The following is a 14,093-nucleotide window of genomic DNA, read 5'->3' as shown; positions in this document are numbered from 1 at the left end:
GTGCATAAAAGAGAAGTATGGGAATATTTTTTTTTTTTTTTGCAGGCTCATACTTACCTAGGTGGATGCAGCATCGGACCCGCCCCCCTCCGGCTCTAAGGCTGAGAACTGAGAGATCAAACACTGCTGATCCCTCGGTTTGGCTGTACTCCTTTTACCCTGTCTGTACTGTGCTGGCAGATCTCATTATCAGTTGCAAACTAAATTTGAACACTGTCTGTCCTTACATTTTTTTTGGAAACACATTCCAAACATATAGTAGGGTTTTCTCAAATTTGACTTTAAAATTTAAATACAATTTAGGCTTAAAAAAAAAAAAAAACTATGAATGTGAATTGACCTCTTTGATGAGAAAACGGTTGTGAAATAAAGTAACAGATGCCATTTCTCTGCATTAAATGCATCGTGTAAAGGCAAATTTTTCAAGACATGTACAACTGGGACACAATTGCTATATTTATACAGTGGCGATATAAATATTGGCGCTGACACATTAGAGGGACATCCACAGGCATCTATGACTCTTCATGTCACCATCACATTACTGGCAGAAGCAGTGACAGCTTTATGCAGCTTCTGCAATACGGCCATATATATATATCCTGTCAACCATGTTCTCTGGGTGGATGACACCGACGGCAATATCTAACGCTCCCAGCAGGAGGATGAGAGGTGGCTTACCATGCATCACTTTGATAGCCGGTCTCTGCAAAGAGACAAAAACAAATGTCAGCGTGGCAGGGATAAAAAATATTATTACAAAGCTATTAACTAGACAGAAATATTCACTGTATACTGTAATGGATGGAAGGTGAAGTCTGCATTAGGTTCAAGAGTCCCTATTAAAGGTACACTGGAAATTAGGCTTTCAATTGGATTAAGGCGATGCAGCCTGTAGCAGCAGTTACCTAGGTAAGCTGTAGGGCACAAAGAGAACCTGTCACCTTCCTTAAAAAAATTGCACGTAAACGCACTGAAAATGAAATCTATTTTAAATGCTTAATTGCAGCGTTTTTAGTTTTACTAAGGATGAGCAGAGTGATTTATACAAAATTGAAATCTTCAGCTCTTCTTTACCCAAAGAATGTAATTTCTGCTGCATTCTTCATAATCTAAAATAAGCAAATACCAGAGAATGAGAGTGAGGGACCAATAACACCACAACCAGGGGTGGCCCGCCTTTTGGGGGCGCAGGGGCGCCGCCCCCCCATGCGTTCGGCCCCCTAATCTACATGCAGGGCCCCGGACACATGGATTCCAATGTTTTTTTTTTTTTTTTTTAAGCACGTGATTAGAGCCAGAGGCTCTAATAGGCTTAAAAAAAGGGTGGGCTTGGGGCGCAGAGCACTGCACCCTGAGCCCACCCAGTTGTGTGACAATAGCGAATGAATATTCGCTATTGCCACACTGCTTCTCCTCCTGGCCAATAAGGCCCAGTGCGTTTCCCGATTGGCCGAAAAGAGAAGCCATGCTATTGGCCAAGGAGGAGGGAGGAGACACAGGGGAAGCCGCCGCCACCGCTGCTGCCTGCCCAGAGTGAGTGAGCCAGCGACCGGGGGGGTTAGGTGTGCGCACTGGAGCTGGTGTGTATGGTGTGGTCCATCTGCCTCCCCCCCCGGCCCATGGAGCACCAGCTGCCACTGACCACAACATGCATTGAAACGAGTGTTCTATAAAGAGTCTTAATGAAAGCTTTTTTTCAGGACAAATTTGGCTTTCATTTGGTGGTAAATGGTAATGGATACCTCCTGATTTTTTTTTTTTTTATTATCAAAGAAAAACTAGCACAAAATAGTAAAAAAAAATTATTATTTTTTTTATTTTTTTTTTTTATTTAGCTGTATAATACTTGGTACTACTATAACCTTACACCAAAGAACAACCCAAATTTTCCTGCTCCTGATGATCGCAGCGATACCACATATGTGTATGTTAGTTATTGTTTGTATAGCCCAGTATTCTACTGAGACTGCGAGTTACAGCTATCTTGCCACAACTGGATCAGTTATAGAGATTACACTTTCAATGCTTAGATTGGAGAGGCAGAACACACCTTGTATGGTTCGTATTGATGGATTATGTTACTATATATTAAAATATTGATTACTGTGTACATATATATATGTGTGTGTGTGTGTGTGTGTGTGTGTAGCTACCCCTAGCATTGCTAGAGTGCTAAAATTAGGATTTTTTTTTGAGTAGTTAGAGAAGGAAAATTGTCAGGCTTGGCTGGCAGCCAAGCCTGTGTGTTAATCTTGGTAACGAGAGTGACTCAGAGAGGCTGGATGACTCAGCAGCAGCATCTCTAAAGACTCCCCTTGCTTGCTGGAAACTTGGAGAAGATTCCAGAAGCAGTTGGGAGTAACTGTCTGGAGTATTCTGAGGGCCCTGACCAATTCCCAACAGATGGGTTGGCAGGGGGCAGGCCCCCTCAAATACCCAGGGTCAACCCAGTTGGGGCAGTGTAAGTTTTGGTGGAACATGGAGATGGAGTCTTAGGCTGTTGGAATTCTTTGAGAGTAGCCCTCTAGTCTGGGGGGTGAACTCAGGCCTGGGCTCAGGTGCAGAAGGGACCCCTTCTCATGACACACAGAGGGATCCTGACCACGGGAGCAAGGAGAGGGCAGCAGGAGGACACTGCCGGGCAAATCTCCAGGAAGGAAGACAGCCAGGAGGGCTGGTGAGTGTTACAATCAGAGGACTGAGAGGCATACCTGAAGAGACTGGGTGCAAGCAGTCTGGGATGGATGCAGAGTCAGTCTGGGAGGACTGTGAAGAATTAGCCAGAAGGGCTAGTGAAAGGGGCAGATGCAGCCAGGCAGGCTGGCAGTGCCTGAAGAGGTGGTACTGGGAGCAGTAGCCACAGTAATAGGACAGTGCCTATCCCCATAGACCTCTCTTTTTGCTACACTAACTAAGTGGCCCGTGGTCCCTGCCTGCAAAGGGCATTTACTCTGGATCTGACTGAGACTGTGTTGGATCATCTTTTCAGTGCTAGCTGGGAGATGTAGTTCTACAAGCAAGATTGTGCTGGAGGTAGAAAAGGAGAAGTGTGTATATACTGGATGTGTATAGTTTGTGTCCCTGAAGATTTCCTTGCTGATCAAGTGGGCATCCCATAATAACCCTATTCCTACTCAAGTTCAATTCCCCTAAAGAAATATAAAAACAAAGCTGCAAGGACTGATTCCTGTCTAAAGAGGGTGTGGAAAATTCATGTGCCTAGCCGTGCAGGGAGGGAGATAACCATATTCACCAGCAGCTCCTACGGAGGTAGCGCTACATTTGGGAGCATCGTCCGGGATATCTGCCCTTGGTCAACCTGCCGGCCGTTGCTCCTAGCAACTGGAGTTTTTGATAGAGCCAGGGAACTGTGCCTGGATGGGTGGGAGATAACTATATTCACCAGTGGCTCCTGCGGGGGTAGCGCTACACATACAGATTTATACTGTACATACTGTATATAAAATTTTTATAATATATATATATATATATATATATATATATATATATATATATATATATCACTGCACTATTTTAGTTAATATTATATATTTTTCATTGCACTGCTTTAAATTATTCAGGGGTATATTTCCTGCGATTGAATGATTGTTATGTATGCAGGGGTTATATAGGGCCTCTAATGAAAGCTACAGCTGCCCATTTTAACACATATTACACAGGAATGTTCCACTGTTGTCACCATCATGAAACCTGTCCTAAAAAAAATTATGCAGACATCACTGGAGTGCTTTTAGGCAAAAAATGGTTTCAGAAGGGCTGCAGGAGATCAGCAGCATTGAAATGCAAAAAAAAAAAAAAAGGCTTAAAGAATGGTTTGTGTTTATGGTGCCCAGTGTTTTAACAAAGTAAATGTCTTTCAGTAATGGATTACATTTTTACAGCATACTTATTATTAAATGTTTTCTTTGGTTCTCTTTAGTCCAGTAAGTAGCACAGCTTATTATCTTACAAAATTTTGCAGACAAAATACAACCGAAGAAATGGGGTTCTTGGAAACTGCATATTTTCTCTTTATGTTGACAATGCTGACAAGAAGCAGAAAATGATTTAAACACCGAATGACCTTGTTAGAATATGACCCGCGTCTGTGCGGCTTGAGTGCGCCTCTTTATGTGACTCTCTGGTTGCTGTGCTGCAATAAGGCTTTGATGAAATGAATTTTGCATGGAAGCCGCCGTTCCATTACAGATAATGGCTTTCCTAAAATAATACTCAGGCTTGTTCCGAGCAGAGCCTCTTCTGTTATTGGGAGGCAGAGTGTAACAAGGACCGAACTGCTCATATCTTTACCTTTCTTTTCCTTTTTCTTCTTGCAGCAAAATATTACAATTAGGGCGATAATGACAATCAGGAGCAGGAGGCCTCCAATCGATGCAAAGACCGCGATGAGGATAATGGCCGTTCGGCTCAAACCGGAGCTGGTAGCTGGAAGAAAATGGAGATGACATAAATGGCTAAAGCCAAACTCGATATTCACAAAGGCTGTGATTGGCTCAAACATTTTCATACCAAACAGACAATGACTGGGTGTAGGGACGAGCGAAGTGATATTGGTGAATGTGATATGATGATGAAATTGGTGGTTTGGAATTTGGCAAGATTTATTTGAAAAGGGATGGCAACTTTGCCCTGAAGGAAATTAATGTAAAAAATCCAATTCAAATATAGGAGCGGGCAATGTTCCTAAGGCTGTTTAGGCTTGCATCTATACCAGTGGTAGCTGGTGCTCCATGGGCCGGGGGGCCGGCAGACGGACCACACCATACCCCCCCCAGACTACACCAGCTCACACACCATACCATCCCTCCCCTTTCGCTGGCTCACTCACCCTGGACTGATGTGGAGGGCAGGCAGCGCAGCGGCGGTGGCTTCCCCCAGTGGTGGCAGCGGCGGCTTCCTCTGCGTCTCCTCCCTCCTCCTCCTTGCACAATAGCATGGCCTCTCCTTTCGGCCAATCGGGAAACGTGTCTCAGGACCCGCTTCCTGATTGGCTGGGAGCAGGATCCATGTGATAATAGTGAATATTCATTCGCTTTTGTCACACGACTGGGTGGGCTCAGGGCGCAGTGCTCTGCGCCCCGAGCCTACCCTTTTTTTAAGCCTATTAGAGCCTCTGGCTCTAATCACGTGCTTCATAAAAAAAAAAAACATTGGAATCCATGCATCCGGCGCCGTGCATGTAGATTAGGGGGCTGGATGCATGGATAGGGGGGTGCGCCCCCAATGCACCAGCCGACACTGGACTATACCCCGCAATTCTGAAATGTGTTCCACGTTTGTAGCACTGTTAGAGCTTCCCTACTTGCCTGGAGGTGTTTCACAGGCAGTGAGGAGGCGATGTGACGCCTCTTCACCACCTGTTTTAAACCTGTAATGGCTATACCAATGCACCGCAACTAAGTGCACTGTAGGTGGTTGCGGAACGTTTGTGGTTCTTCCAAATTTGCTTGAATGGTTTACGTTCACCAGGTTTACTGACCAAAAAATGTAAAAGGAGTGATAGTTTTCACTGTGTTTGCTGCCTTTGGGGGGGGGGGGGGGGCAGACAGGGGGGCAATAAAAACATGGCTTAACTGCACATTTTTAATGCCCCCGCCCCCAACAAGTCAAAGCCCTAACTTGTTGCTGCATGACATGGGTTTGTTGGTCAACAGAAAAAGATATTAAAAAAAATATTTAAAACTGTCCAATCTCTGTGCGTTTTGCATATTTATTTGGTCTGCCTTTACATAGTTACATAGTAGGTGAGGTTGAATAAAGACAATAGTCCATCCAGTTCAACCTGTGTAGGTGTGTGTGGCTGTAATCATCTCTCATACCCCTGAATGTTCTGATCCTTGAGATGCACGTCCAATAGTCTTTTGAAAGCCACCATACTACCCGCAGAAACCACCTCTTGTGTTAGAGAATTCCACAATCTTGTAGCCCTAACAGTAAAGAACCCCCCACGTTGCCTGAGGTTAAAACGCTTCTCCTCTAATCGCATTGTATGCCCCTGAGTCCTCATGCAATCCCTTCGACTAAACAGCTTTTTTTCTAAGCTGAGATCCCCATTGAGATATTTAAAAATTGCTATCATGTCCCCCCTCCGGCGTCTCTTCTCCAGGGAGAATAAATCAAGCGATTGCAGACGCTCTTCATAATCAAGGTCCTCCAATCCCCTAATTAGTTTAGTTGCCCTTCTCTGGACTCTCTCCAGCTCCAACACATCCCTCCTGAGGACTGGCGACCAGAACTGGACATAATACTCCAGATGCGGTTGGACCAGAGTTTTATAAAGTGGAAGGATTATAGTCTTATCTCTGGAATACATCCCTTTCTTTATGCATTCTAATATTCTGCTAGCTTTGGCAGCTGCCGCTTGACATTGCATGCTGTTGCCTAGTCTATCATCAACCAAGACTCCCAGATCTTTCTCCATTTTTGATTCCCCCAAGGGTTCCCCTCCTAACGTGTATTGTGCTTTTATGTTTCTAGTCCCCAAGTGCAAAACCTTACACTTCTCTACGTTAAACCTCATTAGCCAAGTCGTTGCCCACTCCGTTATTTTGTCCAGGTCATTCTGAAGGATATCTGCTTTGCTGTGCAGTTATTGCCCTGGCCAATTTTGTGTCATCTGCAAAAACTGCTATTGAACTACTGACCCCGACCTCAATGCTGTTTATGAATAAATTGAACAAGGTTGGTCCCAGGACTGAGCGCTGGGGCACCCCGCTTACTACCTCAGACCAGTCTGAGTATGCGCTGTTTATTACCACCCTTTGGACACGCCCTTTTAGCCAGTTCCGTATCCAAAAGCACACCCTGCTGTCGATACCTGCAGACCTTATTTTATAAATTAAGCGCTTGTGGGGAACTGTATCAAACGCCTTAGCGAAATCCAGGTACACCACATCCACCGATCTGCCCCTATCTAGCTCACAGCTCACCTCCTCGTAGAATGCTAATAGATTGGTTTGACAAGAACGCCCATTTGTAAACCCGTGCTGGTTATTACTGATGATGCTGTTGTCTTTAGCAAACTCTACGATATAGTCCCTTATCATCCCCTCCAGAAGTTTACATACTATCGATGTCAAACTGACAGGCCTATAATTTCCCGACATATGCCTCTGACCCTTTTTGAATATCGGAATCACGTTGGCTTTTCTACAATCCCCTGGTACATCTCCTGTCCTAATACTGTCCGCAAAGATCAGGAACAGTGGTCTGGATATCACCTTACTGAGTTCCTTGAGTACTCTCGGATGTAAGCCATCCGGGCCTGGTGATTTGTTTGTGTTAAGTTTATCCAGCCTTTCCCTGATTTCACCCTCTGTTAGCCAAAGTGGCAAGTCCTGTGTAATACTACTAACCAAACAGTCATGGTCAGTGTACCCCTCCGTTTCCTGTGTAAAGACTGATGAGAAAAAAGCATTCAGCACGGTTGCTTTTTCAGTGTCCTCTGTAACCATCCCCCCATCATCGCTAATTATGTGTGCAATATGCTCTGCCCTAGTCTTTTTGCTGTTGATATACTTAAAGAATTTCTGTGGGTTTTTTTTACTATCCTCCGCTATTTGTTTCTCAAAGTCTATTTTAGCCATCTTGATTTCGTGTTTACACTTCTTATTTGCCTCCTTGTATTGGTCGAAAGCCAATACTGTGCCTTCTGATTTATATTTCCTGAAGGACAATTTTTTTCCCCTAATAAGTTTTTTAACGCTACGGTTTAGCCAGCCAGGTTTGGCTTTGTCTCTTCTAAATTTATTTCCCATAGGAATGCACTGCAAGATGCCTTTGCTTAATATGTTCCTAAAGCATTCCCATTTTTCCTCTGTGGTCAGGGATCCTAGGGTTCGGTCCCAGTTTACCCTTTCCCTCAATGAGTACAATTTTGGAAAGTTTGCCCTTCTGAAGTTAAGGGTTCTTATGTTCCCCACTTGCCTTGTTCTATTGTTATATACACTAAATGTGATCATCCTGTGATCGCTAGAGCCCAGGTTGTCCTTGACTCCTACCTCCGAGATTATGTCTGGGTCATTAGTGATCAATAGATCCAGGACTGCATTTTCTCTAGTCGGAGAGTCCACCAGCTGTGACATGTAGTTGTCCTGTAAGGTTTCCGTGAATAGACGGGCCTTCTGTGAGTGTGTAGTCCCCTCTCCCCAGTCAATGTCGGGATAATTGAAGTCCCCCAATATGATGACAGATCCTAGCTTTGCCACTTTACCCAACAGTGCTAAAAATTCCAGCTCTACCTCCTCCCCTTGTTTAAGTGGCCTATAGCAAACCCCCACAATTACTTTTCCCTTATCTCCTTCCCTAAGGAGTTCTACCCACACGGATTCTAACTCCATACTCATCCCTTCTGTAATGTCACTCCGCTCTATCACCCTTACATTGTTCTTGACGTAGAGACATACCCCTCCCCCTCTTTTTCCTATCCTGTCCTTCCGGTACACTGAATACCCTTGGATATTTGCCAGCCAGTCATGTGAGGGGTCGAACCAAGTCTCCGCTATTCCCACAAGGTCTATGTCCTCCTCATGAACTAACATTTCCAACTCATCTATTTTATTAGCTAGGCTCCTGGCATTAGCATATACCCCTCTTAGTTTTACGGAAGTTAAACGTGATTGGTTATGTTTATTCCTGTTCGGTCTGAGGTTCTCCCGCACAGACCTACCGATTGACGTTGTGGACCTACTGTCGCTGCTGACCCTACAACTGCCTTCAGTCCTTTGCTCCCTCCTGACTGTACTTCTCCCTCTACTTCTGAGCCCTCCCCCCGTCTCCTAGTTTAAAAGCTCCTCCAATTTGGTGGCCATCTTTCTCCCCAAAAGAGCTGTACCGTCCCCATTAAGGTGCAGCCCATCCTTACTAAAGAGCCAGTAGCCGAGAAGTCAGCCCAGTTCTCCAGGAACCCAAACCCCTCCTTTCTACACCAATTCCTCAGCCACTTGTTAAGTTCCCTAATCTCCTTCTGCCTCTCCTGTGTGGCTCGAGGTACAGGCAGTATTTCAGAGAAAACCACCTTGGAGGACCTTTTCCTCAATCTAGTACCTAAGTCCCTGAAATCGTTCTTTAGGATCCTCTACCTACCTTTTACTTTGTCATTAGTGCCCACATGCACCATGACCGCTGGGTCATCCCCAGCCCCGCACAATAATCTGTCTGCCAGATCTGCGATGTGCCGAACACGGGCGTCCGGTAAACAACATACTGTTCGGTTCACGAGATCTTTTTTACAGATTGCCCTCTCTGTCCTCTTGATAATTGAGTCCCCAACTACCACAACCTTTCTAACCTTTCCTGAGTTACAGCCCCCCTTCTTCCTGGAGCCGTCCCTCCCCTGGCAGCTGGGGGAGGGCGCATGCTCCAGCACTGCCACCCCTGAGTTGATATCCCCCTCAACCTGCAACTCGGCAAATATGTTAGGGTGTACCAACTCAGGACTGGCCTCCCTGACACTCCTCCCACTAACATTCCTAACAGTCACCCAGCTGCGTACCTCTGCTGCTTGCGTCTCCTCTTCTACCTCCTCCTCTATACTGGCCCCTGCCAGCGCCTGATGGGTAATGTCCAAGCTCCTTTCCAGGTTGTAGATGCCACGCAGTCTTGTCAATGTGTTCTCTAGATCCACGATGTGGGCTTACAGAGCAACAAGTTGCTCACATCTTGCACAGCAGTATTCGTCCTCGATTGGTTCATCAAGAAACTCATACATGCCGCAAGAAGTGCACTGAGTGGCATCCCCAATCCTGTCTGACATTATTACCCACTACTCTATGGGGATAATGTTAACAACCTGCTCTTCCTTACCTACACTAACTCTAACTCCCCTGGTACTAAACCTGGGGTACCCACCAGTCGCTAAGATACTCACCAGTCGCAAGGATCCTCACCAGTCGCAAGGATACTCACCAGTCGCAAAGATACTCACCAGTCGCAAGGATACTCACCAGTTGCAAGGATAATCACCAGTCACAAGGATACTCACCAGTCGCAAAGATACTCACCAGTCGCAAAGCTACTTCACCAGTCGCAAGGATACTCACCAGTCGCAAGGATACTCACCAGCCGCAAGGATACTCACCAGTCGCAAGGATACTCACCAGTCGCAAAGATACTCACCAGTCGCAAGCTACTTCACCGGTCGCAAGGATACTCACCAGTCGCAAGGATACTCACCAGTCGCAAAGATAATTCACCAGTCGCAAAGATAACTCACCAGTCGCAAGGATACTCACCAGTCGCAAGCTACCTCACCAGTCGCAAGGATACTCACCAGTCGCAAAGATACTCACCAGTCGCAAAGATACTCACCAGTCGCAAAGCTATTAGACAGAGTCTCTGTCTCTTTTTTTTTTTGGTCACTCTTTTTATGCGGTTTGCCTTTCCTTCCTTTCCTTAAATTCCTTCCTTCCTTCTGTAGTACCCTCCTAGGTAGGTGCTAGTGAGAGAGTATAGTTTGAGCTTTGTCTGCTTACCAGAAGAGCTGCAGGTAAATCTATATTGTTCTCTGCCTACCAGGATCTGTTAGTGAGTTCTGCTCATTGTGCTCAGGATGCAACTCATTCTGTCTGGAGAGTGTTTCACACGGGTCCAAATGGGAGGCATGTTGGACAGTGGGAGGAAAACTGACAAATGGGTGCACAGGCTTTTGATACAGCACAGGTGATTTGGCAGAGGAAAGTGCCCGGTGCATGCTGGGGTACTGTATAAAAGCCAGGAGCACATGAGCTTGAGGTCTTTCGTCTGGATAGCGGAGTCCTGGAGGGAGAGGGCAGACACCTCCTCCTCTGTAGAGGTGCCATGTGGCCTCAGGGGGTCCTCCTGAGGGCCTGGAGAGTAGCAGTGAGGAACTGAACCCAGAGGTCCAGAGAAACTGACTGAGAGGGGAGACACTGGAGGATCTGTCTTTGCAGTACAGTGAGTAAAGAATCAAGGGGCCTGATCTGAGAGGGGCCACCCCTGCTCCTAGAATAGTCAGTGGACGGTTGTCAGTTGAAAGGGGATGCTAGTGAGAGTGTTCCGAAGATAAGTTATCATCCACCAAGTTGTCTTGTTAGGAAGTAAAGCGCAAGAGGCTTAACCCCTTTCTACACTTGTGGCAGTGTGGATTAAGCAGCCTAGGTGTCTCCATTTAACCTAGAAGGCTTGAAGATAGAAGTCCTCATCTAATGTGAATAGTTCAACTGGAGTAGCCCGCTATTCCCTTCTCCTATCCCAGTTCCAAATAAACTTTAAAAAAAAACAACACCCTTAAACTATTTATTTGAGTGACGAACCATCAGGAGTAAGGAGGGGATTCATGAACTATATCTTAAGGTAACCATGTGCCCATCCAGTCATCTTCCAGCAGGCCCTACGGGAACAGTGCTACATGCTACACTTCCTTCCTTTTCTTGTTCTCTTCTGCCTCTTATTTTTATTTATTTATTTTGCATTTTCTCTTCCTTTTTTTTTTTTTTTTTTATCACTTTTGTTCCTCTCTTCATTCTTTCTTCCTTGTCTCTTTTTCCCATCTCTCACTACAATTTAAATGCAATCTCTCTCTCTCTCTTCTCAAGCACAGATGAGGGAAGACACAAAATCCATAGTCTTACATTGGTGATGCCATCAGTGTGCGGCCTGTTCATTTCAAATCGACAAGCAAAACCTATAATTGTTACACTACCCAGAGATCTCCCGACCTGTTTAGGAAGAATGGATGGTCCTACCTTGGATACCTTCTCGTACTGCTATGGTCACTGTTGCGGACAGGGGTGTATCCAGCTTCTGTACTGTAGCCAGGCAGGTTAAATTTGTATCTGTCATTAGGGTAATGCTAAAGGTGCTCACTGCACTTACGAAGCCATCTGTCCCCGTAGTGTAGTCAGTAATGTAATATATAGTACTGGCAGCTGTGTTGTTTATATTCCAGGTGATGGTGGGAGCGGGATACCATCCTGAAGCCTGACAGGAGATGCTTACTGTGGTGTTGGGGGCCACAGTGATGGAGCTGCCACTGGCTATCTGGACCGATCCTTTTACTGTTGGAGAAAAACTCTTGTTACAAATATGACAACCAAAGGCAAAAAAAAAAAAGTTTGCAGAAATCACTTGCACACTATGTTAGCATTATAGCTGGACAACATACATTTTAGGAGAAGATATACTTTAAAATAAAAACTTAAATTTGTTTAAAAATGTAATTGTTAAGACCTTTTTTTGTAAAAACTGAACAAAAAAACTTCTCTACAAGATTTTCCTTGCAGCCGTCATGCCATAGCAATGCCCTTGGTGTCTGCATACATTTTTTGGTATTCTTCTAGTACGCCTCTCTGGACCCCATGAACGTGGGTTGCAGTTTAGGTGACTGCTGACTTCAGCCAAGAAGTCTTTGGTTTGCCCACTCCTGTCTCCTGCTCACCATTAGGCGACATGCACACGGGAAGTTATCAAAATGTCAGTAGAAAGCTGCAGCTGTAGAAGGAGTTTTTCAGCTTTTTTGCAGTAGTTTTTTTTAGCATTTTTTTTAGCTTTTTTCAGCAGTAGCTCTTTTTAGCTTTTTTTTTTTTTAAACAAAACTATACTCCCACAAAAGCTTATGGCTCAAAAAAAATGTTGATGAACGCAGAATAGTCACTTTTTTCAGCGTTTTTAAGCTTTTACCAGAAGATCCCAATGTCCAATGAAAGATTGGAAAATTGGGAAAGAAAGGGGGCTTTGGGGGGACTTTAGTGGTATCGTACTCAGAAAAGTATATCAACTAAAGAGTTACATAAAAAAGTATATATTTATTTGAAAATTGTGTTAAAAAAGCATTCATAGTTTCCAAAAAAACTGACATTACATCACAAACATACAATAATTCATACATATGTCATCAATGCAGAACTGGTAACTTAATAGTGAAATTAATGATGGATGAATTCCTCCATATTAGGAGGTAGGGCTTGGTAGGCCTCCTCCATTATTCTTGCCCGACATGGTTAGCAAAAAAGAATTGCTTCCTCAGGGGCGAACAGAATTCATTAAAGATTACCATCTATAGGGATATCAAATATACATAATTATTATTACATACAATTTTTCATATAGTCCCAAAAGCATAGGCATATGGACAAATGACTGTCCCAAGTTTACATCACCCGCCCCAACCATACCCCAAACCCAGGATCAGATGGAAGTCTGGATGGCTACAAAATACACTTTTCTGAGTACGATACCACTAAAGTCCCCCCAAAGCCCCCTTTCTTTCCCAATTTTCCAATATTCCATTGGACATTGGGATTTTCTAGCATATAGTATGGGATGTAGGTATCAATGAATGATCTTTTTATGTAATAACACAACCTATTGGAAGCTTTTATCAGAGTTAGAGCGTTCTTACAGCTTAAAACCCACTAGCTCTGGGGTTTTTTCCAGCCAGAAAACGCCCCTCCTAAAAACTGCTGATAACAGCCTATGTGTGCATGGACAAATAGGATAACATGCTGGGGAGTTTACTGGCTGCAGAGAAAAAAGTCTGATGCCAAAAACAGCCGCTGTAAAAACGTCCAGTGTGCATGAGGCCTTAGCCCCGGTTCACACTTCTGCGAGTGCCGGGTTCGCATGTAATGTCGGAGCGCACTGCTCCGACATTACATGCGATCAGCTGTGCGGTGCGAGTTTAGCCATACAGTTTGTATGGCTAAATTCGCATCGCACCCGGAGCAAACACGCACAGGAGGCATTTTTGCAGCCGCATCAGGATCGGATCGCACAGCGGTTCACACTTGTGTGATCCGCTCCTGTGCGAACTGCACGATCGCACTGCGATATGCGATCAAACTGGGGGTGTCGTTAAGATTACATTGACACCCCCAGCGTATCGCATATGGCAGTGTGAACTGCCGGGGGTGTGTGTGCGATGCGGGAACAGGCTGCGAATTTGCAGCCTTCCCGCATTGCATAAATGTGAACCGAGCCTTACTGTCCAGCACCAATGGTGTTTAATCACTTTGTAAACATGCTCAAAAAGACTTCTAATAAGAAAAGATCCCTAATCAAACTAAAGGGGCGTGTATGGCAAAGACCCATCACAATAACTAATATATACA

General features: G+C 44.8%; 1 protein-coding gene across 2 annotated transcripts in view; it reads right to left on the bottom strand.

The window, feature by feature from the left end:
• The window catches only part of LOC309546509 (beta-1,3-galactosyltransferase 5-like), a 404,656-nt gene that overhangs the window by 33,281 nt on the left and 357,282 nt on the right, over positions 1-14,093 (bottom strand). For both annotated transcript variants that reach the window (XM_082246250.1, XM_082246249.1), the window contains exons 4-6: positions 11,739-12,041; positions 4,315-4,449; positions 682-706 (exon numbers count right to left, since the gene is read on the bottom strand). In XM_082246250.1, coding sequence (XP_082102376.1) covers positions 682-706; positions 4,315-4,449; positions 11,739-12,041 — 463 coding nt within the window. The remainder of the gene's footprint in view (positions 1-681; positions 707-4,314; positions 4,450-11,738; positions 12,042-14,093) is intronic.

The sequence above is a fragment of the Pelophylax lessonae genome (assembly GCF_965119305.1).
Source record: "Pelophylax lessonae genome assembly, chromosome: 2".
Taxonomy (NCBI): domain Eukaryota; kingdom Metazoa; phylum Chordata; class Amphibia; order Anura; family Ranidae; genus Pelophylax; species Pelophylax lessonae.
This window is presented reverse-complemented; position numbering and strand designations above follow the sequence as displayed.